The 24,401-nt window shown below is 47.1% G+C and overlaps 9 protein-coding genes across 9 annotated transcripts; 4 read left to right on the top strand and 5 right to left on the bottom strand.

Annotated features, from left to right (window-relative positions):
- Positions 1-98: 98 nt before the first annotated feature.
- Positions 99-551, bottom strand: EDB93DRAFT_1067330 (uncharacterized protein; the record flags this gene model as incomplete). The annotated part of the gene is made up of 3 exons (XM_041444923.1): positions 99-264; positions 319-433; positions 488-551. Coding segments are annotated over 3 exons (345 nt in total), but the record flags the coding sequence as incomplete, so codon positions are not given.
- A 2,497-nt stretch (positions 552-3,048) lies between these two features.
- On the bottom strand, positions 3,049-4,322 carry EDB93DRAFT_887401 (uncharacterized protein). Its single transcript, XM_041457824.1, has 8 exons — positions 4,263-4,322; positions 4,122-4,207; positions 3,920-4,066; positions 3,766-3,869; positions 3,498-3,718; positions 3,319-3,441; positions 3,224-3,268; positions 3,049-3,160 (listed from the first exon to the last, which is right to left on the bottom strand). The coding sequence occupies exons 2-8, from the start codon at positions 4,133-4,135 to the stop codon at positions 3,143-3,145; spliced, it is 672 nt and encodes a 223-aa protein (XP_041303077.1). The 5' UTR covers positions 4,136-4,207; positions 4,263-4,322; the 3' UTR covers positions 3,049-3,142.
- Positions 4,323-6,263: 1,941 nt separating this feature from the next.
- Positions 6,264-8,581, top strand: EDB93DRAFT_887238 (uncharacterized protein). Its single transcript, XM_041457822.1, has 15 exons — positions 6,264-6,651; positions 6,714-6,787; positions 6,852-6,884; positions 6,940-6,959; positions 7,009-7,023; positions 7,071-7,109; positions 7,166-7,194; positions 7,253-7,266; positions 7,317-7,352; positions 7,519-7,578; positions 7,626-7,760; positions 7,820-8,051; positions 8,115-8,169; positions 8,225-8,481; positions 8,539-8,581. The coding sequence occupies exons 2-14, from the start codon at positions 6,715-6,717 to the stop codon at positions 8,426-8,428; spliced, it is 945 nt and encodes a 314-aa protein (XP_041303076.1). The 5' UTR covers positions 6,264-6,651; position 6,714; the 3' UTR covers positions 8,429-8,481; positions 8,539-8,581.
- A 914-nt stretch (positions 8,582-9,495) lies between these two features.
- Positions 9,496-11,032, bottom strand: EDB93DRAFT_1093372 (P-loop containing nucleoside triphosphate hydrolase protein; the record flags this gene model as incomplete). The annotated part of the gene is made up of 5 exons (XM_041446507.1): positions 9,496-9,543; positions 9,591-9,768; positions 9,817-10,032; positions 10,088-10,374; positions 10,433-11,032. 5 exons carry the CDS (start codon positions 11,030-11,032, stop codon positions 9,496-9,498), a joined length of 1,329 nt encoding a protein of 442 aa, XP_041303075.1.
- Positions 11,004-12,857, top strand: EDB93DRAFT_886844 (uncharacterized protein). Its single transcript, XM_041457821.1, has 11 exons — positions 11,004-11,071; positions 11,122-11,350; positions 11,405-11,621; positions 11,673-11,718; positions 11,768-11,847; positions 11,902-11,965; positions 12,021-12,107; positions 12,169-12,185; positions 12,238-12,374; positions 12,430-12,499; positions 12,557-12,857. The coding sequence occupies exons 2-11, from the start codon at positions 11,305-11,307 to the stop codon at positions 12,597-12,599; spliced, it is 807 nt and encodes a 268-aa protein (XP_041303074.1). The 5' UTR covers positions 11,004-11,071; positions 11,122-11,304; the 3' UTR covers positions 12,600-12,857.
- A 112-nt stretch (positions 12,858-12,969) lies between these two features.
- Positions 12,970-15,022, top strand: EDB93DRAFT_887294 (uncharacterized protein). Its single transcript, XM_041457823.1, has 3 exons — positions 12,970-13,864; positions 13,910-14,680; positions 14,732-15,022. The coding sequence occupies exons 1-3, from the start codon at positions 13,340-13,342 to the stop codon at positions 14,879-14,881; spliced, it is 1,446 nt and encodes a 481-aa protein (XP_041303073.1). The 5' UTR covers positions 12,970-13,339; the 3' UTR covers positions 14,882-15,022.
- A 1,582-nt stretch (positions 15,023-16,604) lies between these two features.
- EDB93DRAFT_1174907 (transcription factor iws1) lies at positions 16,605-18,102 on the bottom strand. Its single transcript, XM_041450457.1, has 5 exons — positions 17,994-18,102; positions 17,879-17,942; positions 17,590-17,814; positions 17,303-17,543; positions 16,605-17,252 (listed from the first exon to the last, which is right to left on the bottom strand). The coding sequence occupies exons 1-5, from the start codon at positions 18,015-18,017 to the stop codon at positions 16,685-16,687; spliced, it is 1,122 nt and encodes a 373-aa protein (XP_041303072.1). The 5' UTR covers positions 18,018-18,102; the 3' UTR covers positions 16,605-16,684.
- A 200-nt stretch (positions 18,103-18,302) lies between these two features.
- Positions 18,303-20,612, top strand: EDB93DRAFT_1093368 (uncharacterized protein; the record flags this gene model as incomplete). Its single annotated transcript, XM_041446506.1, has 2 exons — positions 18,303-18,846; positions 18,913-20,612. 2 exons carry the CDS (start codon positions 18,303-18,305, stop codon positions 20,610-20,612), a joined length of 2,244 nt encoding a protein of 747 aa, XP_041303071.1.
- Positions 20,613-20,874: 262 nt separating this feature from the next.
- Positions 20,875-22,334, bottom strand: EDB93DRAFT_1242860 (periplasmic binding protein-like II; the record flags this gene model as incomplete). The annotated part of the gene is made up of 10 exons (XM_041452076.1): positions 20,875-20,965; positions 21,021-21,094; positions 21,162-21,356; positions 21,424-21,536; positions 21,606-21,676; positions 21,747-21,833; positions 21,911-22,000; positions 22,066-22,120; positions 22,176-22,256; positions 22,313-22,334. The coding sequence occupies 10 exons, from the start codon at positions 22,332-22,334 to the stop codon at positions 20,875-20,877; spliced, it is 879 nt and encodes a 292-aa protein (XP_041303070.1).
- Positions 22,335-24,401: the final 2,067 nt, after the last annotated feature.

The raw sequence follows: 24,401 nt of genomic DNA, 5'->3' as shown, positions 1-24,401 counted from the left end.
CGAAGCGGGAGATCAAATCCACCCAAGCCTGTGCAGGTAGGAAATACGGAAGTGATAGATATGTGATATATTATGCCAGCAAGTTCGCCATCTCAATCTAACGCAGGAACATCTTTAACACCCTCCTTCACCACCTTCTTAAACCGGTGCTTCAGCGGTTTGTTATGATGCAAAGACAACTGGAACTGGAGTGAACGTAGAATCGTACCACCGTAAACAGCAGGCTTCTTCGACAGAACAGTACGGAACGCATGCATCCCTAGCCTGGGGGCGTTGACAATGAGAACAACGAAATACAACACCGAGCGCGATGCTCACCATAATACAGAACATGCCTGCAGATCGCAAACTCCTCCGCTATCGCGCGCAACCTTGTTGCACGACTGGTGACGTATTGAAGTATAGGTATATCTGATAACCTGTCTGATAATATCTATTTTCGGTAAGCACATGAACCAAAGGTTGATATATATCAGATTCAACCTACTGTTAAAGAATTTTTTATTCTTCGCAACATCAGTACCCCAGCTCATGATATAATGGTGCATCTTCGTTGCAGCAATGATGAAACTTTGATAAACATTGACATATGCAGTATGCAGCCCATTCAATTGAGTGTCCGTGTAGATCATATGACTTCTAGATTTCGCTATCCTAGTGACGATTGTTGATGCCAGGCCAAGGAAGGATATACCATACTCACAGTAGCATCTTACGAGTGAACGCCACGCCAGGACGTCGCTTCTTGTCGACTGTGAGCGAATACTCAAGGTCTAAAACGTTAAATATTGAAAGTCTATCATCTCGCGCACGGGAAGGAAAAACTCACCGTGTCCATCATACCTCGAATAGTCAGCCATGACCGAGAGGTTAGACATATTGATCAACAGACCACACCAAGGAAAATCTATTGCATATTTAAACAATAATATAGTAAGGGAGCATTATAAAACATACATTTTTGATTGTATTCGGTAATGTTCGCTCCCTGGATGGAATCGTGCTCGAAATTGGTCAATGTCTTTTGCTTGGATACGATGCAGCCGTATTCAGGATGCCCTGAACGATTCAGACTATGAACTCCGATAAAGCACGAAACACGCTAGCTTACCTTCGTACATGACGTCTAGGAACTGCTTTGCCTTTGCCAAGCTGGTTGTTACATATAGATAGTCGTCAATCCATCGAAGCAATAACTATGCATTGGGATGAGCATGTTCTTACAAAAAGGAAAAACGAAATACGCACACTTTGGGGGTCATCAAAGATATTCAAACGAGTTCTCTCTAAATCCCCATAGAAAAACGAGCACAAGAGAGCTGATAGCACAGACCCTTGAGGAATGCCAACGACTTGTCGATAATAGCGCTCGCCAATCTGACAAAAAAACGTCAGGGACTTGAGACGGTCATCCAAGACAGATAGAACAGACCTTCACAAGGTTTTCCCTTATATGCTCTTCAAGGAGCTTGAGAGTGGCTATTTTGCTCTGGAAGTCGTACTGAACCTACATGACAATGAATGAACGATATAAGCCATAAACCAAGCGACCGACCTGATCTACAAAGATTGTATTCCGTAGAAAAGCAGCTATTTCACGAGCATACGCCACAAAATCCGTGGATTGATCTTGAGGAATACCTCATCAGCACGTGACCAGCAGCTTAATGAACAATAACCCACCATCTGAGTCTGCTTGCTTCATATACTCGCGCTTGATTTTTCCGAAATCAGCTGCGACCCGCCCATGCTTCCGTATCATATAGTTCTCCTGCGTAATAACATGAATTTTGGAACGGAAAGCAGACGCAACTGTTTACCTCGGATATTATGTTGTGAAGTATCTTAAGCAGCATTGTTTGATCTATGGTGTCGAAGCATGCTTGCACGTCAAGTTTGACGAAATATAGTTTCGGACTGCGAAATACACGAGTCAGTGACAAGGATCTAATTGAGTTGATAAATCGCACAGTTTCCCTGAGAGTGCATCCTTCGATAAATCCGTCTTGAACCTTTTCAGTTTTTGGTATATTTCATTGGAGCTGAAAACGGACGCTCCAAGGAGGTCTGGATGTTGTTGCTAACCATGACATTAGCACGAGTCATCTTAACGTAGCAACAAAATGAAGCACCTTCTCGTGAGTCAGAATTGCAAATGTCGTCCTTAGAGTCTGGTTGATTGACAGCGCTGGCCTTGCAGACTGACCATACGTTGCAATGAGCAATAATCCAACCGATTGTAGTGAGAGAACGGACCTTGGGGCTTCTTCTTCGACGTAGATTCACAATGGGGCGAACACCAGTTTCCTTGGGCAGCAAGCGGATGAAGGAAAATCCGAGTTGTCGTTGGCGCAAGATCTCTTCTGCTTCATGCTGCACAAACGTAAGAACTAAGTCGCACCAGTAGTTCAAGACAAACCTTCTCGATCTCTTGGAAAGTCTTCTCACTTAGTCGGTCTATCAGGGGTGCACAGAGGATTTCCCAGTCGTCTTGCCGAAAGTAAAGAATGTGCTTCCGAAATACGGATGACTCCGTGACGTAGAACGTCGTCTGGAAACATCTGTATCAATAAAATATTTCCGTCTTAGCCCAAGAAATACGAACTCTGAGTAGCGGAAGCAGGAAGGAGTCGAAATACCAGAAGAAGAATTCTTCAAGAAGTTCGCGGCGTTTGAGAGAATCCGTCACGGACACTCTATGCTGCTTGCGGGCACCCGCACCGGGAGGCATCAACCAGTCGCATTCAGACGTGCTAAAACCTTGGAGTACGTTATGTAACGTTGATGTTTCGTATCTCCGGCATGCAATGAGTTCATTAATATCTGATAAGTGTCAGCAAACTATAAGCGTGTGAGAGATGAATACGCGCACAGCCTCGAACAACTTGAAAATTACTCTCGCATCCCCAGAAAGCTTTCGGAATGACAGCCTTAGTCACAAGTATAGCGTAGCGAAAAACCTAGCTAAATGGTTAGGGGATATTGCACACACGAATCTCTGACTCACCTACCTCGGCATGATTACAAGTGAATTCCAGGAATCGCGGTTTGTGTTCCGTTTCATTTTTACCTGGAGTCCGATCTGTGATGATGCTGTTTCCTGCAAAATCAATTGACATGTTGATTTGCGACGCTTGCGATTTCAGGTGGATTGAGTTCTCTGATATCATTTCCTGCTGAACAGATAGAAAACAAAACTGTGACACTATTCTACTTTGCTCACCAGTATGATGCTACTGTCCATCGTCTTGTTATCCGTTGTTGTGATCTACAGGTGAAGATGAGACCAGCGCGCGTTATAACTTAGAGCCTACTTACCTTGGATGGACAAACTGTGTCTCTAAGTAACTTATAGTGACATTTGCCATGTCGCCAGATCATCTTCTCCAAAAGCACGAGCACGTCCTTCAGCCGCTTCGGTGTTTTGCATGTTCCAAAGAGCTATAAAACACACGCATTCATTCGACGTCTCTGTACCTTAACAGACCTCGCCTCACCTCAATCTCACGCTCTCTGTCAGCAAAATTCGGCTGCTTATAAGTTTCTTTAGCAGCTGACGGCTGACTGAATACGTTGGATAGACCGTATTGCAACGGAAAGATATATTTGCTTAGGTGTCTGGCTTTCTGTGCTTGTTGGCGCGGGTCAGGGTCTTGATATGCTCCAGCTTGTAACTGCGTTTGACGAAAGTAAGAAGGATTTAACCGGTTAAGCACATCTTCGCGATGGTGAATAAATGTTAATCCAATAAGTGTGAAGGCTTACGGGTACAAGGCAGGCCCACAATGATATTTTGCGACGCACGCTCACGATTCGGTCTTGCGAAAAACATCCGTGCACGAACGAATGGAATATCAGCTGATGTTCGTCTGCTGAACTAGTCAGAAAAATGAGCCGGGTGTAATATCCCCTCTCTCACCGTTCCGAAGGAATAGCGTCCAACTTGACTTTACCCTTCAGGGAAGCTTTAGAGGGATTCTTCCATACGATGAGCTTGAGGCGTTTGCGTGGTCCCGAGCCCTCCAACGGGTCTCTCTTCCGCTTCCCAAGGTCATTTATAGATTCACTCATAGGCATGTACCAATTGAGTGTCGGAGGCGTAGCGTAAATTAACGGCATACCCGTCATTTGACATAAACACTCGTTAGGGAGTTTGATAAAAATGGAGGTCTTGGTAAGGAGATGCAGCATGGCATCTGCCCCGATTCTGTAGGAAAGGGAAGGTCAGTAATAGACCCCACAGTACGTACCCGTTGCTCTACCTTGTTAACAGATTTGCCCATTCGGTGGCTTGCAGAGCCGTAATAATTGTGTTGACAAAAGTGTTCGTAAAGCCGCATGAAGTAGCGTTTGCATCAATAGCCTGTTGAATTGAATTTACAGTGTATGAATGTGGTGTAAGCTGCTCACTCTCTTATATCCCGATGTTATGATATTGTCTGGCTTGAACTTTGAATTCGATGTCCCAAATAGACGCTCCTGGGCCTTCTGAATGACCTTCAGAGCATGTTAATACTGTGTTCTTGCTGTATAATTAGAACACATGCTTTCACATACCTCTTTCATATCAATGTATGGCTCGGAGGCTGAAAATTGTGTACGTTCCGTGGTAGACTCTTTCGACAAGCAAACAAACGAGCAGGTAACCAGTTCCCGAAACTGGATAGAGTCAGGTCCTTGCAGTGGAAAGTCTGACTGCCCGTCGCCACACGTTTGTTTGTAGGATTCTTCCTTGACAATTTTCTGAACATAAGCCTGGAGGTTATGAACTTCCGCGTAGTAGAAATTTAAAACGTCTAGGGTCAGGTGTCTTTTGGTAACTGTCATGGCAGCATACAATTCAATGTGAGAGATCCCACGAACTCAGAATATGAGGGCAAAGGTGACTGGCACAACTGCCGTGTGATGGAGTACTACTAGTAGCGTTTAGCCTTTTACAGTGGCACCAGTTTCAACAGCTCCGAGTCACGTGCAAGACATCACGCCGGTACCCTTCATGCCTGCAAAACATCTTTGAATTCCCCGTTTGAAAGTTTCCTACAAATATTCTGTCAGATACTTCGCTCAAGTGATCATATGCTTGCCCTAGAGGACCGTGATCCATGTCAATGGGGGTATGTATGCATGTCTGTATCTCGTTTGGTGCTTTGCTCTGATGGTCGTGCTTGGCGACGGCTCCAACAGAATATCGTGGTCGATGTCTGCATCAGTACTGTGATGTGCACACTTGAACCCTTCCAACATTTTGTGATTTTCCACTCTCCACTCAACGGACCCCATATTCTTGTCATGCTCATTTGCAAGAAAGACGTACAATTGAAGCACAAAGTCTACGCATTTCATTCCTTTCATTCTCTGTGGTCCATCGCATGGAGGAAATAGCATCTGAGGACCGAGCTATAAGTTATCTGGCTTCAAAATTTGCAGTATCTGTATGTCCAGAAAGTGGAACACTACGGATCAATAGATATTGTAACGGTGCTCACGCACCAAGCCCCCGACTCCTCTTTCGTACGTTCTTCAACAATCAATTTCGTTCTACACTAATAATTAGGACATCACCTAAGACGTGCTTGCGTTCGATGTGATGCCAACCCTGAGCCAACTTCCGAATCAGTGCGTTGGGCGGTCCATATACTAATGGATGCTCGCAGCAAAATGTGTACCCTGGGACTCTTAACATGGTATAAATCAATATACAAAGGACTGTAATCAATGTCATGTCTGTATACTGTCTAGGCTGCTTCTTTAGCTCATCTTCTCCTAAGAACGAGCGCAACTATGCTGTTTGGGCCAGGCACGGAGGACGCTCTTACATGTGTGACCTGATAGTGCTGCGGTATGTTTCAGTTAATTTATCGTCGTCGTCGTCGTGCAATTAAACTCGCTTATATTTAGCGTTTTCTACTTCCAGAAAGCTCAGCAGAGCTCATCTAGATCATCAAATACGCTGCTCGCTACCATCTACCTCATCAACTTAACTTCACCAACCCACTTCCCACGCACAGCATACTAAGTATTATCAGATCCGCCCCTCAAGAATGCACAGTGTGGTGGCTCTGTTCATTTGTGAAATGATTGGAGAGTGAACACAAGGACATTCAGGGTACCCCTTTAGGTCTGGGTGAGTCAGTGTAGTTCTAGAGTGACGTTGTAGCTGGCTCATACAAGATATCGGAGCTTCCATTGCATATACACATATATTGTGTCCATTCTTGGTCCCTACCCTACAACTTAAGAATGACGTCCATACACGAACAGATTAGTCATACTGGTAACCATAGATGCATGCGGCATGACGAGATCTTTGACTCGGGCACCCATCCTACTAGTAGAAGTATCCAAAACACTGGGCGTCAAATGCATGATGGATGTATTTCAGTGCTTTTTACCGATTTGTTTTCATCAGAGTCGCACTGCTTTCACCATACATTTCACATCCTTGTGATATGATAACTCGATGACTTGGACAGAGAGGGAGGTGCGGAGACAGATACCCTCCATAATCATTGACTTAACTAAACCGATGCACGTCCAACTCACGTGTTTGTATTTGATCGAGGGCCCCTGGATGGTAAATCAGTGCAGGAATAGATCCCGGCCGCTGTAACGCTCGTTGAGACATAAAAGTGCTGGGTAGTGGAATTTCTAGTACGACGCCCCCTTCATAAATCTACCAAGTTCACTGCTCGCTTACACCCACCCTGAAACAGTATGACCCTAGTCTCAAATGATCCCGAATTGTGGTATTTGATCGATGCCAATCGTGCTGGTAGCTATGTAATAGGTTCGTGGAGTGCCAGGATGATGACGGTGATGTCTCGATCTTAACATTGGCTACGATTTCACAGTTGCCGCTTCTGTTGGAGTGATTTACGATTCCAGTGAGCAGCGTAGTCTTCAGGAATCACCGATTTGAGTGTCTTATAGTATTTCCAGTATTAACATTACCACAAGAGGTAGGTTGATCCCACTGAAGAAGCCGTCTCGCTAAGAATGCTTTTATAGGTCGAACTTGTCTGGGTGAGCAGACTCTCACTTCAAAGGACGGGGTGATTGATTCGTGGCAGAGACAACGCTGGTCGTTGATGACTGTTCTGTACCTCGGTGTAAGAAGCTCGTGTTATAAGTGTGATTGGCAAGTCTTGCTGATTTTAAATTTTAGCTGCGCTATATTGGAATAGTATATGCTATGTATGTATGAAAGACCAAACAATTGGTGTTGTGCTAATGAGCCATCTCTCACAATCAGCATCAATATTCCGAGTATGTCTCCCCATACGCCGTGTTCTTTTATTCTGATCGGCGGCATGTAGTGAATCTTCCGACATTTCCGACAACAGATACAGTGAGTATTCCACACCGATGTATGACATTTCTGCCTACTTAACTGTACTCCCACGTAGGGGTGAGTGATATTGTTGACCCACTCCCTAGTTCAATTTGATGACTGTCACAGCTGTGGGTGTCTTTAGAGGGTGTGGTCTTCTGAGGCCGACCACTGACTAGATAATTCAGGTTATATTATGGTTTTCACGCTATGCTGGATCATCGTGGCCGTACCTGCAATACTTGGTGGTGAGCTACTCATTTGATGATATTGACTTGACTGAAACATCATCAAGTCATTATGATCGCGCGGCTACATGCCATGTATCAGCAGTCCAGAAAGGTGTTGATGTTTATGATCTTTATATTCCTGACTATCAACATCTCTGGCGCGGCGATTGTCGCCATGATGTTGAGAAAAATTTCAGTGGGTAAGCATCAATTCATGAATGAAAGATTTGAATGCATCAGGATCATTGAATAACACCAGAGGAGGTCATTCTATTCGGCACATACCAGTGCAATATTGAGCTCGGGGGAGATCGCGTACTTTTATGTCGCATGTATTCGATGCTCATAGCTATATGGGAGATCCTGGCGCTGTGTCTTGCAGGTTGGGTTACTGCAAAACACTTCCGTGAACAGCGACGACATTCAACAGGAGGGATTATCAAGGATTGTTTCACAGTATTGATGAAATCTCACTCTGTTTATTTTGCGAGGTGAGCTCGTGATCACAATGCGAATGAAATTCTCTCTTCACACTAAAGTTTCGCACATGCTAGCTTTACTGTTGCTTTTTGCTCCTTGTTCGGTTATTTGTCTCCGAGGGTCTCAGAAGTATGTCAATCTCTCATCGGTCTCTACGTGCGAGTACGGTTCATTAGTTTCACAGCCCCCATATTCCCTGCGAGCGCAAATTTATTTTGGCGTTTTTCAAATTTTTGTACTTGTGCAATTATTTGTGCTGGGACCACGCCTGATCCTAAGCATTCGAGAATATTATGCTAAGCTCGTGGCCGACAGTGATACAACGACCGAGATGACTTCAATTGCCTTCCAGGAGCGTGTGCATGTGACAACCAGCAGTAGTGTGTAGCAAGGGAAGACATGTCGGGTGCTCTACAGAGGGGGGAACAGAACAGGGACTTTGTGCGTTTCATTATGCTACATAAATAAGTTGTTTGGTATTTTAATTTGGGATTCCAGTTGTTCGGGCTTCGCGGGACAATGGCAGTGTGGTGACACCGAGTCAGGGATCAACCTGGTAAGCAAGATTATGTACCTGACTCCGTCACGAAGGTCCGCGATCATCCTTCTCAGATCTCCACATGACTGCGCTGATCGGGTCTTTGCAATCCTCAAAACAAATACCCCTTTCACCCGCATCTGCTCTATCACTTTCTACATTTGAGCTTCCTGTGCTGGACGAGAGAAGGAACTGTCAGTCGTGGAGTATCCAAAATATTCGAATGATTTTATGTAGATGAGACCACTCACGGTCAATGTGCGTATGCGCGTGAGTTCTGCAAGAGTATCGAAAGAGACGGCTCGCAGCTGTCTCAGATATGGCCGATTCAACTGCAGTGCGTAGGAACTCAATGTCACAATCACAAATACACGCGCTCGTATGTCCAGCATTCTCTGTAAATCCGTGATATCCGTTTCCCCTGCACAGACGAAGGTTTCAGGCCATTGGCCCAGATGCTACATCAAATTCATCATGGGCACGAACCGGTGTTGATGTTTGGGAGTGACTGGTAGCCACTGTAACAACCATGAGCGGAAAATACAAAGAGGAAGCGTACTTTTTACTTGAGCATGAATGTCGACAGATTATACCGTAGGTGTAGCATTATTTTGGCACCTCGGTTATTGCTTCAACTCTTTAACGCTGAAGCCACAGCATTGCTTCTAAAACCACAAACTGATGTCAGTGTAAGGCTGGTTCAACAAGACTGGTCACTGTAGCTCTCACCCACCTGTCGCCTACGTGTGATGTACTCAATTAAATAGAGGATGGGACAGATAGGGAGATCATAACGTGGGTGCGGACAGAAGGTTTCGCAAATAAACGAGTCACCTTTCAAAAACGGTGTACATCATCAATCAGATGATAATGTATAGAAAATGTAGAAATGCAAATTGATAATCAACAAGGACAGGCTACAAATACAGGCCTTCGGGAGTGCCTTCGTTCTTCCTGTACAAAACCTACAACGACTCAGCAACATCATTCGCAGTTCAAATATCCAACTTACCTTTTCCCGAGCAGCAGTGAAGTCTGCTTTCGTCACCCGCATCCGACGTTCTCGTAAAGCCAGCATACCAGCCTCTGTGCAGACGGCCTTAATATCAGCACCGGAAAGATCATCCTTGGCCATGATGAACTCCTCCAGATCAACATCATCGCTCAGGCTCATTCGTGACGTATGTAATCTGTAATTATTCAGTCGTCAAATTTGTAAGAGAGGAGGAAAGGCTTACCGGAAGATATGCCGCTTGGTCTTCACATCAGGCAGTGGGAATTCAATCTTTCGATCTATACGACCTGGCCGGATAAGTGCAGGATCTAGCGTCTCAATCTTATTCGTAGCCATGATAACCTTGACGTCGCCACGAGTGTCGAAGCCATCAAGCTGGTTGAGTAGTTCCAACATTGTTCTTTGAATTTCACGTTCGCCACCTGATGTCGAATCATACCTTCAAAGATAGCAGCGTCAATATCTGTAAATGAAAAGGAAAACGCGTCGTTTACCGTTTGGTACCTATAGCGTCGATTTCGTCGATGAAGACAATGCTTGGGGCATGTTCTTCGGCCACGCGGAAGAGTTCACGAACAAGCTTGGGACCATCACCGAGATACTTCTGAATAAGCTCAGAACCAACTACGCGCAAGAAAGTTGCGGATGTTTGGTTTGCGACTGCCTTGGCAAGGAGGGTCTTTCCTGTTCCGGGAACCCCATAAAGGATGACGCCCTTCGGCGGCTTGATTCCCATCTCCTCGTATAACTCCGGATGTGTTAGTGGGAGTTCAACGGATTCCTGGGCGAAGGAAGAAAAACGTCACAAGATAACTCCGATAATAAAGGAAGAAAACTACCTTAATTTCTTGGATCTGGTTCTCGAGACCACCGATATCAGCGTAGCTTTCTGTGGGAGCCTTGTCTAACTTCATGACACTGACTAGAGGATCGGTATCGTCCTCCAGCACGCCGACCACCGCCTGGTTCTTGTGGTTTAGTAGGACTGAGCACCCAGGCTCTATCCTGTCCTTGTCGACGAAGCTCATGATCGAAACGTATGACTCCGGACCACTTGCAGTACTGATGATAGCGTGGTCATCATCAACAATCTCCTCCAGCGTGCCAACCATCATCGGTGTCCCTCTAATATCATCCACCTTAGACCTTTCATCCTGATTTTTCTCCTCACGAGACGATTCGGGCTTCATGCGCTCTTGGTTGTGGATAAATTCCTCTTCCAGGAGCAGGTAGTCTTTAATGCGGTCCATCTTAAGTAGACGAAGTCTACACCGCGTAGCAGGGAATACAGGGGGTAGCTTTGAGGCAGCAGCTGGTCCACGTCTTTTCTTCTTGCCAACGCGAGTCGGCAGAGGCGGCTCCCATTTCTTCTTTGGCGGCTCGGCTTTTTTGTCCTTATTATCCTTATTATCCTGTCCCTGAGATTGGCTGGGTGGCATGCCAGATGGTGCGTTTCCCTGTGAGACAGTCAGATAAAGGTGAAGGACTGCAGCTAACTACAAACCATGTTTGCTGAAGGTACTGCAAGGTGTACGTTAGACTCACGACTGCTCGACGCGTCAGTCAATCCAAAACGGGCGCGGGAAACCGACTCCATATATGGATGTTATGCCAGCATTGCAGTGATGATCATCGAAAGCTCAAGCGTTACTACTGCCCTAGTGCCCAGTGCCCACATTAACCTCGTAGTTGCAACATAAACCAACTAACCATGAGCCATCCTCCACTGACTTCTCCTTCGCGATTTATAGAAGCAGGTGTGTTTTATATTTGTACGACGTTTATAGTCATTCGAACAAGAAGTCATACAGACGACGATGCCGACGACGACTTAGACGAGCAAGACATCCCCGGGTTCTCAGCACCATCACCAGTCATAGACAAGGGGAAATCAAGGGAAACAGAACAATTAGCAAAGCCCTCGGCAGCTCCCACTCCGAATCAGAACGTGTCTGGCAACATTGGTTCCAATAGTTCGTCTAGCAGTTCCAACAAGCAAACTATCGGCGGCATTCGAGTCGAGACTCGGTAAGCCTCGTATATCATATTTGCGTCCAATCATGTGTAAACATTCTTCAGTTATTCTGGAGCAGACACTCTCGATGAGCCTGTCACTACCACAATCGTCAGTGCAGCCACCCTTACTCCGTCGCAGAAGCTGACCCCAGGTCCAGGCACGCGATTTGCTTTCGGTATACTCTAAGTTAGTCCATGTACTCTACCCTCGTAAGTCCAGTGGACGTGAAGTCCTCAGGTATGTGACACCTGGCACTCCAATCGGGCCAGTCAGTTGATACCGTCTTTGCAGAGACTGGGATCTTTGGGGCCCGTTGCTGCTTTGTCTATGCCTAGGTATCATGTTGAGCGTGAATGTGCGTCTTTTATCTGCTGTACGTAGAAGGGGCTACATGCTGTCTCCGACCACAGGCACCCTCCAACCAATCATTGGGGGTATTCACTTCCGTGGTCGTGATCGTGTCCGTTGGCTCCCTTGTTGTGACCGTCCAGGCTAAGGTAGGACATACTCATCACCGCTTATGCAATAGCGCTAAGTTTGCCTTTCAAATGATCCTAGCTTCTTGGTGGCAGAGTGTAAGCAACCTTCTGTCATTTCTGGCTATGGTGCTTATGTTCCAATAACTAGGTCCTTCTTCCAAGGACTCTGCGCACTTGGCTACTGCATAGCGCCATTAGATATCGCTGCACTTATCTCATGCTTTGTACGTGTCATCTGGGTGCGTGCGCCTGTGGCTGTGGCTGCCTGGGCTTGGTGCATATGGGGTATGCTTGGCTGACCTCGACTCATACTATCACTGATTCTGAATTCTGGTACCAGCATCCGTCAACTTCTTGGACGGCACAAAAATTGAACCACAGCGCATCTTGCTCGCTGTATACCCACTCCTGTGAGTTATGTCTGAAGTTGATTGAGCTGTGAGAATGATAGTATTCTTGCGTTATAGACTTTTTTACTTTGTCCTGGCGTGGATGATACTTATCCAATGATTGTTTTTTTGTTTCAAAAGAAGTCGCTTCTGTAGTAGCATGCTTGTACCAAATTTCTTGGCTCAATGGCATGTTACTTGCTACGTAGCATATGCCCAGATGACTTGTTTATGTTACAAACAGAAACAAGGGACAATCAGACATGTCGTAAACAATGACGTGAATTATCTACTCTCGGTCCAACCCGTCCAACGCACATAGCAGAACACATCTGTTCCCTCCTCCTATTTGAAGCAGAAATTGTCGCTCTCGACTTGCCAGACACACAAGGCTATCTGATCTCCCGCCTCACAAAGGAGAAGACCGATCGCAATATCGTCTGCGCGAGCCGTTGAGTCAGATGTGAGCAAGACTATGACGTAATGATGCCAATTTTCGGGTCTCCTGAAGTATTTGTCTTCTAAAACCACGACGATGGCGAATGCTGAATTCCTGTCGCTTCCTGCAGAGCTGATATGTTACATTTTACTTTTCCTCACTCCAAGAGACCTTTGTTGTTGCGCAATAGCAGTTTGCTATTTCCCATGGCTCTAAGGTACCCACAGGCTGACTTCTGTTGATGCCAGACCTGCACAACCTTGAGAGATGCGGCTCAAAATTCTGTGCGAATTCAACACAAGCTCGAGCTTTTTGCTCAGGGCTTTATCGAGACCACCACCCCTGGCCAGGACTCAATTGATTTTTTCAAAAAGAACAATTTACTGAAGAAATCGGCATTCACGTCGCGGTCTGACTTCCATATGAACACTGTTTTTCAAGAATCAGTGCCTGCTGCGCGTGCCGCTACCAAGGAGACGACACAGTCCATGAAGTGTGGGCTCTGGTGGATGTCCACAGAGAGCGATCTCTTCATTCGGGAGTGCAACACAAATACTACCCGGATATGGCCCAACCACAACCCCTTATCCCCAATGCCGGAGCACAAGTTGGTGCCAGTTATCGCTGACCCTCTGCAGGATCTTATGGTCACAATATCCCTGCTTCGTTCCATCCATGTGCCCAATACCGTGCAGGCTTACCACGTTTTTTGGCTGGACATTCGTATGCTTTCGTCGCAGGCTCCACATCCGGATTCAGCGTGCACTTCCTTGGACTGCAGCCATTATTTTGATGCATGTGGCATTCACCATGTTGTGTTTATGAACGAACCTGCAATCTGTGGGGACCGCATCGTTGTCCCCTATTGCACATACACAGACAACAACACATGGAGGCAGCAGATGTTCATACAAGTGGTAGATTGGAGGAAAGGACAGGTGGAGTGCGTAAGTCCCGTTATTGCTATTTTTTACCATTCTTAGCATCAGCAGCATCCTGTAGGGCATGATGTTCAAAGTCGGTCTCATCAACACAATTTCCATCTTATAGACCGACAGACATTTGTTGTCATCGACTTGGAAAATTCTATAAGCTTGTATACATTTCAAGGGTTTGGAGGGCCCCCTCAGCGCCGAATCGTCTACTGCTTTCCGATCTGCAGCTCTGTACGTCGTCCATCGTGTGTTGTTCACACTACTCCGTTGCTTCAAGGCACGGCAGTCCGCCCAGACCTTATGCCCAGCTACGTACCCACTCTGGAGTCCCAAATTATGGTCTTGGAGATGTTCCTTCCCGTATTGCCCATTATTTTGGTCATCGACATGGCTATTTTTTCAGAAAATGCTCTTCATTCAGAGGCGCTTATCACGATGCCCTGGTCAGACTGGGGACCACATCATACGCGCTGCTTTCCCCATGACCCAAGCCACCGAATCAGTGTTTTCGGCAGCAGAATGGCCTACGCTCTTCCTCGATATCGGACCCCCACTGCTGGACATAGAATGGAAGCGCTATCTACCGACGGTCGCTTCTACGTACATATATGGGACTTCAATGAAAGAGTCATTGCCCGCTCCAAAAGCACCTCTGACTCCAACTCACTAGACCATCTGATCCGCAAGCCTCCTTGGCTCGCTCATATGTGTTACAACAGTAACTTTAACTCGAACCATTCCTACGCTACAACCGTCTGCCATGCATCCTTTCCGACGCGTGACTTTGCGGGGTTATTCTTGGAACAGGATAGGCTTACCTTGACATGGGTGAGATGCTCCTAGTTGCAACAAATAACGTTTAACGCGAAATCCATTTAGGTTCGACCTGACGTGGTCGATATTCAGGTTGTTTCCCCCCAAGTTGTACCAGAGACGAAGGTTCTTAGCTGTTGGCTCAGAGATTCTATCAAACTCATCATGGATTTTTGGGATCGGTGGCCGTTGTGTGTTATGTCTTACTTCCGATAATAACTATGAGTCATCCGACTCCTTGAAAATGGGTAAGGTGTTCGTAGTAGTCGTGGGTACAGTGATAGCCAAGTTTAGTGCACATTCAAGTTGGCTGTAGTCACGAACGGGATTTCAATCATACTTACTCGGGGTCATGAGCAAGCTGCGGAGCATGCCGGAGAATTACTCAGTTACTGAGACCGTCGTCGGCAAGACGCCGCCGTTTGAGATTTATTTGAGCTATTCATACAGCTTACAAGTACTCACATCGCACGTTCGCACTGTCCGTTTGATTATTCTCGTTAGCATAGCATCTCGTTGCACTCGTTCTTAGTTTTCCCTCCCTCCTGCCGCTATTGTTCGCGCAACAATTATTTTTACTCAATTTCATTCCTGACTAACCCAGCGACTCCTTTAGTGTCCAGCGGCTCCAGCCCGACGGCCCCAACCAGGCCAACCTCACGACGCCTTCGCATTCGACCTTTTCGTCTTCATCGCAACAGTCGAAGTTGGAGTTTTTGGCCTGTACAGACGGTTACAGACAGAGGTTGGCCATTAGCTCAGAGCCTCATACCAAAAAAAATACATCCTGGCTCGACTTAACGCATGCCGCATGCACGTTACTACCCAACAATCATTGCAACCGGCTGGAGTCTACGAACCGATTTGTCATCAATGTAGGCTGGCAGCAGCAAGTCACTTGGGTTTTCGATTGTGCTTGGAAGTCGCTTGTTTCTGCTTTTCTTCCTGCTCTCAATTTCTCTTTGCTCAGGCGACTTCCTTCTAAAATGACAGTGATGGCTATTGGATTCATGCCGCTTCCCTTAGAGCTAATGTGTCGCATCTTTATCCTCCTTCCGCTAGAGGGCATTTGCCATTGACGGTCGCTTCTACATGCTCATGTGAGACTTCAATAAGCGAGTCATTGTTCGATTTGAAAATATCCACAACCCAGACTCACTTCGCGTCTACACACCTGATCAGCTATCTGAGGCGTGTTCGGGTGGGGATGTTGTCATCTCGAATGATCTTCACACTGTAATCGCCTGCCATGTACTCTTTTCCGATGCACCGCAATTGGTTTCAAACGTGCTTTTGGAACAGGACCCGGCCACCATAAGATGGGCTGATGTTCTTAGCTGTTAATACACCGATGCTCATGTGGTCACACTGTGGCCGCGACCTGACTCGGACTCTGCTGTCGATATTCAGGACATTTCTCACCAATGCAGAGGGTGGCACGGATTGGAAGGGATTCCGGCTTCGGCACCGATATGAGGAACACTGCCCATCATACCCCTGGCCGTCACTCTCATGTCGCGTCGCTCAGCCTCGTGTCGATTCTCGCAGACAGTTCGTATTCTGAGCGATGTAAGTTGCCCATGTTGTTCGAAAATAGGTCTAACACAGATTCGGACGTAACAGCCCTAACAAGTAGGCCAAGCCAAAAGTAAAGGACAGCATTGTTTGAATGGGTATGTCCGATCAGATACCATAGTCATGTATCTTTTTGGGACTAGCCCAGCGTTCTGCAAAGTTTAATGGCTGTCACAGGGGCATCATATGCCCCTCGGCTCGTGGTCTATGCTTCTAGTACCCCCTTTTCCCGTGACTAACGCGCGAAATTCGAGGGCATGGCACTGATGTCTGCCGTGAGGTCACCTCGCCAAGCCACTTTAATGATCTTTTGGTACACTCATGGGCTGGTGACACGTGGCTAGACTGTGGTTCACACTTACGGATCAATCAGGTACCTGGTAGGATCTATTCGAAGTGTACAATACAAAAAAAACTCGAATCAAGATTGCCAACATGTAGTACTTATGCACGAATGGCCATCTTCTTAGAAAGGGTCCTCAGCCGCTCGGCATTGACTTTCCTCCGCACCGTATCAGTGTCCACACTCGCATTATTCTTCATCACGCTCGCATTGGTTCTCGGTGCAACTGTGTACGTGCCGATCTCCTTTTGCGGGATCATAACAGCGTTCTTCCGGATGCGATTCTTTTCTCCCTCCTTTGCACGTGCTAAGATAGCATTGAGGCGTTCGTTTGTGCGCTCTGTCCCATCCTCTTCTGCAATTGGAACAACGCGATCACGGTATGAGGCACTACGCTTGATGATGGGGCGTGACCAGGTGGATACGAGTTCGTTAGCGATGCGCTGTACATCAGATGTGACGCGTTTGCATTTAGTATAAAATAACACGACGCGTCCCAGGCCGGACTCTTTGAGTACCGCACTGTCGATAAATTCCATGCGTTTTAAAATTGGGAAGAAGTCACGCTGGATATTGAGGGCCGGTAGAGAACGGTCTGGGAGCGGCTCCAGCCAGCGACGGACACCTTCCAAAAGGTTGTTGTCCATTATAGACTGTGAGAGTGATTGTCTGGGGGATATTATTAGTATTCGGGTGAAACAAAAGGGGTAGCTGCGCACTTGCGAAGGACCTCCATTACTTGAGGAAGAAGTTTCAATTTGTTGGTTGCAGGGAGCTTATCGCGGTTAGCTTGTTCGTCATCCGCTGCGGCACCAAGCATGGCCTCCCTTAGGCGAGATACTTCCTCGTCTGCAAAGCGGTCCAGAATCTCTTCATCATCTTTTTTTGGCTTCTTCTGCCGATTTGCCTTTTTCGGCTTGAGAATAGCATCGAACTGCATGTCTAGCCGGAGTTTATTTGCTAGAGAACGGTTGGTCAGGGCCGGCAATTCAATTCACAGACGAACCTTTCTCAGGAGGAAGGTCATTAAGGTCCTCCTCGGTGAGCGGTTGTTTTCTCTTGCGTTTCTTCTGTACCCTGCGAGGTTCGTCGTCCTCGCGACGTTTGACACGATGTTTGATTTTAACCTGGCGCTCCTGCACGTAAGCATCACTGGATTCTCCAGATGAGCCAAAGGCATCTTGTTCGACGGGACGGCGCTGCTGCTGTCTCTGACGCTGCTGGGGAGCATCTGTGAGAGAATAAAGTACGGTGGGTGAGTTGGAGATAATGTGAGAATGGATAAAAGAACGTGCCGTCTTCCTCTGATGATAGTTCAGAACCGTCACCAAAGATATCGCGCTCTAAATTTTCGCCTTCCTGGTTTCAGTTAGCAGCCTTAACGCATGAGTTGTTTGAAATAAAACCTACTGCCGGTGGTTGTGGTGGTGGCATTAGATACAATGATGAGCGTAACTAGAGCTAGTGGAGCAAACAAGAATAAAGTGGGGCTGCAGGATTACATAATCTTATGACGGAAAGGGAACACTACGCTTGATTCATTGGTACCCAGGGTTACATAATTGACAGGGAGGGACCACGCCCAATTTGTTCGTACCCCTTCCAACTTAAAGTGACCATGAATAAGAGTCATCACTAAGAAATTTGGCAACTGTCGATCCCCCCTACCACTGAACCCAAAAAAAATATTAATGACCCATGCTCCTTCCCTTCCTTGCCATGGATCCACACGCTGAGCGCACTCCATCGCTCACTAACTCTGATTCTTCAAGATCCAGCACTTCAAGTGATCCCGTTTCCATGGATCCACCAGTATTCGACAACAGAGACAGGCCTCTTCCTTCGATACCCCGTGAATCATCTCGAAAATCATACCATATACCTTTCCCTACTCCAAAGGAAAGACCTGCATATCCAAACGACTCACTGCGTTCGGTCAGAAGGCCGACCCTAGTTCAGGACCGTCCACCGCAGCCTGCTTCATCTTTTGCTAAATCGTTGGCCTGGAGGAGAATGCATCGTACTGCCGTCCATTCCCTCAAGCAACCACATATTCTTGCACGCTTGTTACAGTTCATGCAATGGGCTGATTTTTACGTTCTGCTATCAACCTGCGCCGATATGAGGTTTCTCTGGGATGCTCGTGATTTCAGAGATGTCGTACTATCCCATTTCGTCCCGGGCTACAGCTATGCTCTCAGGCATAGTAAATCCTTCAATTGTCAGGACTTGGACATTTCCCTTCAAGACCTTGACCTCCTGCGTCGGTTTTTCTATTGTTCGGCTTACGTTCTGATGCTAACGTTACTGCGCATCTTGTTAATTTTAGTTATCTCACAACGCGTTCCCCTCCATCAATATCCTGTTCACGCACTCAGGAGCATATCGAGCATACCGCCTAGCCGAGATTATGACGCAAATATGGCGAAATTAACCCATAAACTCGCCCTTCTCTGTCTCACGCATTCACGATTCGTACTGCTTCTTCAGTCCCTCGTCCATAGTTCTCCTCTCCCCCTACCTACCGATGACGACTCCCAATTGCAATCCTCACGATTTTGCTCGGTTCCCCCTACACTGCCTCATGGCCTCCGTGAACTTACATTTCCCGCCCCTCTGTCATTCGTGGCTGACGCATCCTCAAAGGCTCTGCCTAGCGCTTATTTCTCAGGTACTGGATCTGATCGGAGGCGGTCTGGCCAGGTATCGCCTGATCCCATGTCAAGGAGCCGAGACCCTTCAAAGCCCAGGACCGCTGTTGACTTCAATCCGTCGATAAATCAACGGAAACAGAGGAAGCTTTCCATATTCGGCGGGAAAAACCCTCCGCCCCCTCCACTTTCGGAGCCCCGATCTCTCAAATATTATGATGCCAGGTGGCGGCGCACCATCGCTGACACGCCACCTCAAATGCCTGCGCAGCTGGGCACGTATGCGAATAATCGGAACGTTATGTCAGAGGATGACATCAGAAAGTCTGTAACGCGTACCCACAGACGCACAGGATCCAGTGGGATGTCCAGTACTTCATCTTCTTCCAGTAGCAGTCCACCCCCACCAATCCCTCGCCGGGGGGTGCAAGACGCTTTTAGCCTGTCCACTGGCTCCCCACATGAACTTCACACGGCAACTTCACGAACCCGGGCACCCGTACTGCGCGTATTCGTACCTTGCACAGGTCTTGTCCCCGAGGCAATCTCATTATGTGAACAACAGCTTATTGACAACGGTCTCTGGGAACACCTCTCAACCGGGGATATCGTCTGCAACTTCGGCTTCGTCCCTGCGGCTCCTGATTTGGATGAGACATCATCATCACAAGAATCTGACAGCGTGCTGCGCAAGTCATGGCTGCTTTACAATGGCCACGCGCTTGTTCCGTTCGTTCCTCCTGCACCCCCTCCTGTTGATGACCCCCTCAGCCTTCCATCACCGCTGTACTATTCACATATCACGCCTTCGCATCTTCACCCCCTATTCGCATTTGCACCTCCAGGCGGTGGTGGCGTTCCTGAGCTCAACCTAGTACAAACAACGGAACGCGTCCGGTCTCCGCAGTCCCGCGGAGGATGGGCCGCGGCGAAGAAGTATATGTGGGTCGCGCGTGCACGCGTCGGGATGGGCTTCATCGATGTTGACGATGGACTCGGCGAAGGATGGCGGGGTGAATGGATCCTCGAGACGGAAGGCACACGCGAGGGGCGACAAACGCTCGTAGATTGTCTTTCAGGGGAATCAGGGGAGGTTTTCGTGTGGGAGTTTGTGAGGGAAAAGAGCAGCGGTGGGAGAATATGGTTAAAGTGGGTGTTCTTCTATTTTTTTTTGATTGGTTGGATGGATAGGAGTACTGATCTTATTGTTCTAGGCTTGTACGACCGTTACAACCCCCTTCGGACTCGTCAGTGGACATTCATATGTTACAATCCTGAGGACTTTTATCACTGGTTAGAGAACAGTTTTACTTTTACTGCATCGCCATATCATTGCTACTTCGGACCCTGCATTAGGATTGGCTCTATTTCTTCATGATGACTTGTTTCACGACGCTAATCGGTTGGATATTTATCGACTATGTGTATCAGCTGTCACATTTACTGCTGCTTATCTACGCGCTCTCAAATTCTCATGGAATATTTGTCAGGACCCGGACCGTGTTTTCACTCATACATGTTTCGTAATTACTGCGCGTTGAAGATATGAACTTCATCAGGTGTTGCAATTTACGTCCTTCTTCTCTACATATCAAGGGCTGACGTACATAACGACAAAAGTATTAATGATTATTCACGTGTCAAACGAGTGTCACGACGTTCATATTCACAAATTGGTCCTGCTTGATGGCTCCTTCAGGTGGGGCTACCACGCCAGCTTGTTGCAAGACACTAAACGCTGTTTAGCACGAGTAATAAAGCGAGATGCAAGGAAATGGGTACTCACCCCAACGTGTCCGTGATGACGTTCCACGGTATCGTTGAGCAGTCTTCGGGGTACTCCACAGCATCAAGCCACTCCTTCACAAATAAACGCACCGTCAGTACCTATTCGATCGGAACAAAGAAGTACGCGATGAGATATTACCTTGACATCTGTGTCAGGGTACTTGAAGGTATCCATCACAAATTTCACACTCGGTCCCGCTCGGGCCTCCGCAGACGCAAATGCACGAACGTGACGCGAGAGATCGTCGAGGAACGTGCGTACGGCAGCCGATTCTGCACGTGTCGGGTGCGCTGCAATGAGCCAGGAGGGCCATGGCGTTGGAACTTGACCAATCTAAATTCGAATTGAAACGGGACTGGTTCAGCATGGCGTTGTAATACGAATAGGTCATACAACGTACGAAGCGACATTCCCCCGCGTCAGCAAATGGTTTCGTGGTGAACCATTCCCACATGAAAGCGCTCGTGGTCCCGTCGTTCACGGAACTAATGAGGCCGCGGATGTCGTTATTGACTGCACGTCGGGCCGTCGTGGGCTTTTGCGTTAGTCATGCTGAAGGAGGGAGATGTATCGGACACGAACCTTGGAACTTGAGCTCACTCGTGGGCCAGCCTTGCTGTAACGCCATGACATACGCCATTGTCTGACTCCCGCTACCACCAATCCCAGAACATGAATGACGGTCTCATGGTGGAAGCGTGTAATTTTTGATGCGAGGCTCACCTGCCATTTCTTGAAATACCGATGGTGCTGCCTTGGAGGTCGGAGATTTGATTGTATGGTGAAGGTTTGTGGCCCGTTATAACCGCCCTACGATAATAATACAATTATACATTCATTTATAAGACAATTGATGTACGAGAGAAATGGACTGAATCGAGGCGCACCAGCGGAGAGGCGACGTGACATAGCTCCCTACGAGCTTGTAGGCCTCCGAGCCCTTTGCGATCCCTGCGATCAAGGGATCTGTAAGAGCTCTTTTTCGGTAAGTTAGAACAAGATAAGATCAGAAATATTACTTCAAAGATCGGGTGAGGCGTACATTGCGATATCGATTTCATCCTTCGTGAGTCGGGAGATCAGCTGGCCTGTGCCACCTGTGTTGGATGTTTGCTTCAGTAACGTAAAAGGGGAATGACTTAAGGGGCATACTAGGGCACTCGACAAGAGTAAACGTCGAACCCTTGTCTTCTGCTTCGAACTGTAGAAGGGGAGAACAGAAGTGTTCTCGGACTAGTAAATCAGGTGTCAGTTGGCATGTTCTTTGAGCGATTTCAGTCGACGGGCACCATATCCAATCCGTAGAACCATGATAAGCTTGATAGCACAAGAGACGCTGAGAAAGTTGGTTTCGACGTCTCGTAAAGACCTGGGAACGATCGAACTTCCCAAGTTTGGAAATTGGCCCCTGTCACATGGCAGCAGTACGTTGTATATGATCTAAATGGCAGGCATTTGTCGTGACTCAGGTCCTTCATGAGGTACCTGGCAGTTTGAACCAACTGCACAGAAATCTAATCAGTCACCGCCCACTTCGATATCGTCACACATTTGCCAGTACATGTGACTTGATCAGGGCAGATGGACTCTTCGAGACAGACGTTGTACTTCTTGGTGTGGATGGACGCGCCAGTGAGAAAGTCCAGGAAATGCAGTAGTACATATACTACGTGAGGACAAGTGGAAACTGCATGGATGGGATCAAAGACGGATGTGTGTAGTGAGGAGAAGATATATATTCGGAGCAAGCGACTAATATCATGCTGAGAGCTGTAAGGGAAGGTCAGTCTCAGTAATGATGGGCATACATGTCTTTACCGTGCACGTACATGAGCAAATATTGATGATCATCGGCAATGTCGATGGAGCATGACACATTAAGTCATCATCAGGCTAATGCGTATTGAAGCTGAACACACCATATAGATGTCCGGTAAATAGTTGAAAGGGCACGAATAGCGTGATGAGATAAAGAATTTTTATTATTGTCCAGGTGCAATCGAAGGGAGTAATGTCCGCTCTGAACGGTATGTTATCATCAAGGTCAAAAACGAGGCATAATGTGCATCACCTCTTCAAAGCTTCGTGAAGTAAACGAAGTTAATCATGGGTTTGTATAGGCTAGTTTAACATCCAACGGGAATAGCCCACCCATACTATCGCGCAAGAAAGAGAAGCATCCATAAGTCCGCAGACTACTCGCCGCACGCACCCTTCTATCTTCAGCTGGGAACTAGTCAAGATCGGAGAAATAGGAGCACCAAAGGTAAGGCGCTCAAGCCTCCCAGACCTGTCCTGATTCACAAAAGAAGTGTCAAGAGAATTCGATGTGTCACTCTGACTGTGCGCCGCCAGACGTCATGGTATGCTCGCACGAGTGCACGACCTTGGTAGCAAGCGCCGTGCTAAATATGGGATGTTGGGAACTTTGCGAGTTGCACAGAGGTAGCATCGAGACGTGTCTTTGGTGTTCTCGATACCGATTAATGGCATGCCAATACAAATCGATTGTTTGGATGAGGATTCGGAAGCGCGGGCGTGGATATCAAAAGGAATGATCGAGCTTAAGCATGCGAATAGTAGCCAGTTCAAGGGTCCGCGTGATCTAGAGGCTTTTCGTATGAACAAGTCCTCGTTGAAAACTCGAACGACGAAAGGTATCGTACATTAGACTGGAAGAATTGTTCAAAAACGTTCAACAGAAGACATATCACCCGTGGGAATTGCTTTTAATTCGTCCTCTGAATCGGCAAACACTCAGGCTGGCGACACTGACTCCTTGGGCCCAAAAAACGAGCTGCTTGAAACGTGTTGACTTCTAATTTATGAATATTACTTGTTAACTTTAGGGTTCTTCACCCACGAGCTAGCAAGAAGCATAACTCATACAAGCCAAACGAACTGTGTTTTGAGGCCCAGTCCTTAACAACGCCAGTGGGCATCCCAGTAGCTATTTCTTTTTGGGCTTTTGTTACTATGATCATCAGCTCACAATCTTAAATCAGCTTTGACTGAAAACTGGCAGGCCATGTTCTCTTCAGATGAGCTATCTCGATGGTCTGAACTTTGACCAGGTCAGTACATTGAAACTCTGCTCGGACCTCTATAAACCTCTTTGGCCGGCATTTCGAGGACAGCCAACATGCGCTGGCGCTTAGAGAACAATGTTCATCTGGATGCTGCGGCGCTCTCATCCTAAAGTTGCTCCACATACATGGTAAGGCTTTCACGATAATCATTGCATTTATTTTGCTTTAGCTATTATGCAGGGAACACCGTACTGTAAGTACTCTGCACCTAGCGAAAAGATGCCATTTTAGCGGCAGATGTGGACCACAGCTGTAGTGTCAGCGGAACAATGTCCAATACTGCGCCTCT

Source organism: Suillus bovinus (assembly GCF_016758785.1).
Source record: "Suillus bovinus strain UH-Sbo-P2 chromosome Unknown EDB93scaffold_82, whole genome shotgun sequence".
NCBI classification, from domain to species: domain Eukaryota; kingdom Fungi; phylum Basidiomycota; class Agaricomycetes; order Boletales; family Suillaceae; genus Suillus; species Suillus bovinus.
The sequence above is the reverse complement of the archived record's forward strand: the minus strand, read 5'-3'. Positions and strand labels throughout refer to the sequence as shown.

Coding starts and splice junctions, on each gene's coding strand:
- EDB93DRAFT_887401 (XM_041457824.1), bottom strand. Junction 3,442..3,497: donor ACAGAGAGCGTGAGATTGAG/GTGAGGCGAGGT, acceptor TGTGTTTTATAG/CTCTTTGGAACATGCAAAAC. Junction 3,269..3,318: donor ACACAGTTTGTCCATCCAAG/GTAAGTAGGCTC, acceptor CTTCACCTGTAG/ATCACAACAACGGATAACAA.
- EDB93DRAFT_887238 (XM_041457822.1), top strand. CDS start 6,715: ATGACCCTAGTCTCAAATGATCCCGAATTGTGGTATTTGATCGATGCC. Junction 6,885..6,939: donor TGGAGTGATTTACGATTCCA/GTGAGCAGCGTA, acceptor TAGTATTTCCAG/TATTAACATTACCACAAGAG. Junction 7,761..7,819: donor GTTGAGAAAAATTTCAGTGG/GTAAGCATCAAT, acceptor GAATAACACCAG/AGGAGGTCATTCTATTCGGC.
- EDB93DRAFT_886844 (XM_041457821.1), top strand. CDS start 11,305: ATGAGCCATCCTCCACTGACTTCTCCTTCGCGATTTATAGAAGCAG. Junction 11,351..11,404: donor TTCGCGATTTATAGAAGCAG/GTGTGTTTTATA, acceptor GAAGTCATACAG/ACGACGATGCCGACGACGAC. Junction 11,966..12,020: donor GTATCATGTTGAGCGTGAAT/GTGCGTCTTTTA, acceptor CTCCGACCACAG/GCACCCTCCAACCAATCATT.
- EDB93DRAFT_887294 (XM_041457823.1), top strand. CDS start 13,340: ATGAACACTGTTTTTCAAGAATCAGTGCCTGCTGCGCGTGCCGCTACC. Junction 13,865..13,909: donor GGAAAGGACAGGTGGAGTGC/GTAAGTCCCGTT, acceptor TAGCATCAGCAG/CATCCTGTAGGGCATGATGT. Junction 14,681..14,731: donor ATAGGCTTACCTTGACATGG/GTGAGATGCTCC, acceptor AAATCCATTTAG/GTTCGACCTGACGTGGTCGA.
- EDB93DRAFT_1174907 (XM_041450457.1), bottom strand. CDS start 18,017: ATGCCACCACCACAACCACCGGCA. Junction 17,815..17,878: donor ACTATCATCAGAGGAAGACG/GCACGTTCTTTT, acceptor ATTCTCTCACAG/ATGCTCCCCAGCAGCGTCAG. Junction 17,253..17,302: donor GTAATGGAGGTCCTTCGCAA/GTGCGCAGCTAC, acceptor AATATCCCCCAG/ACAATCACTCTCACAGTCTA.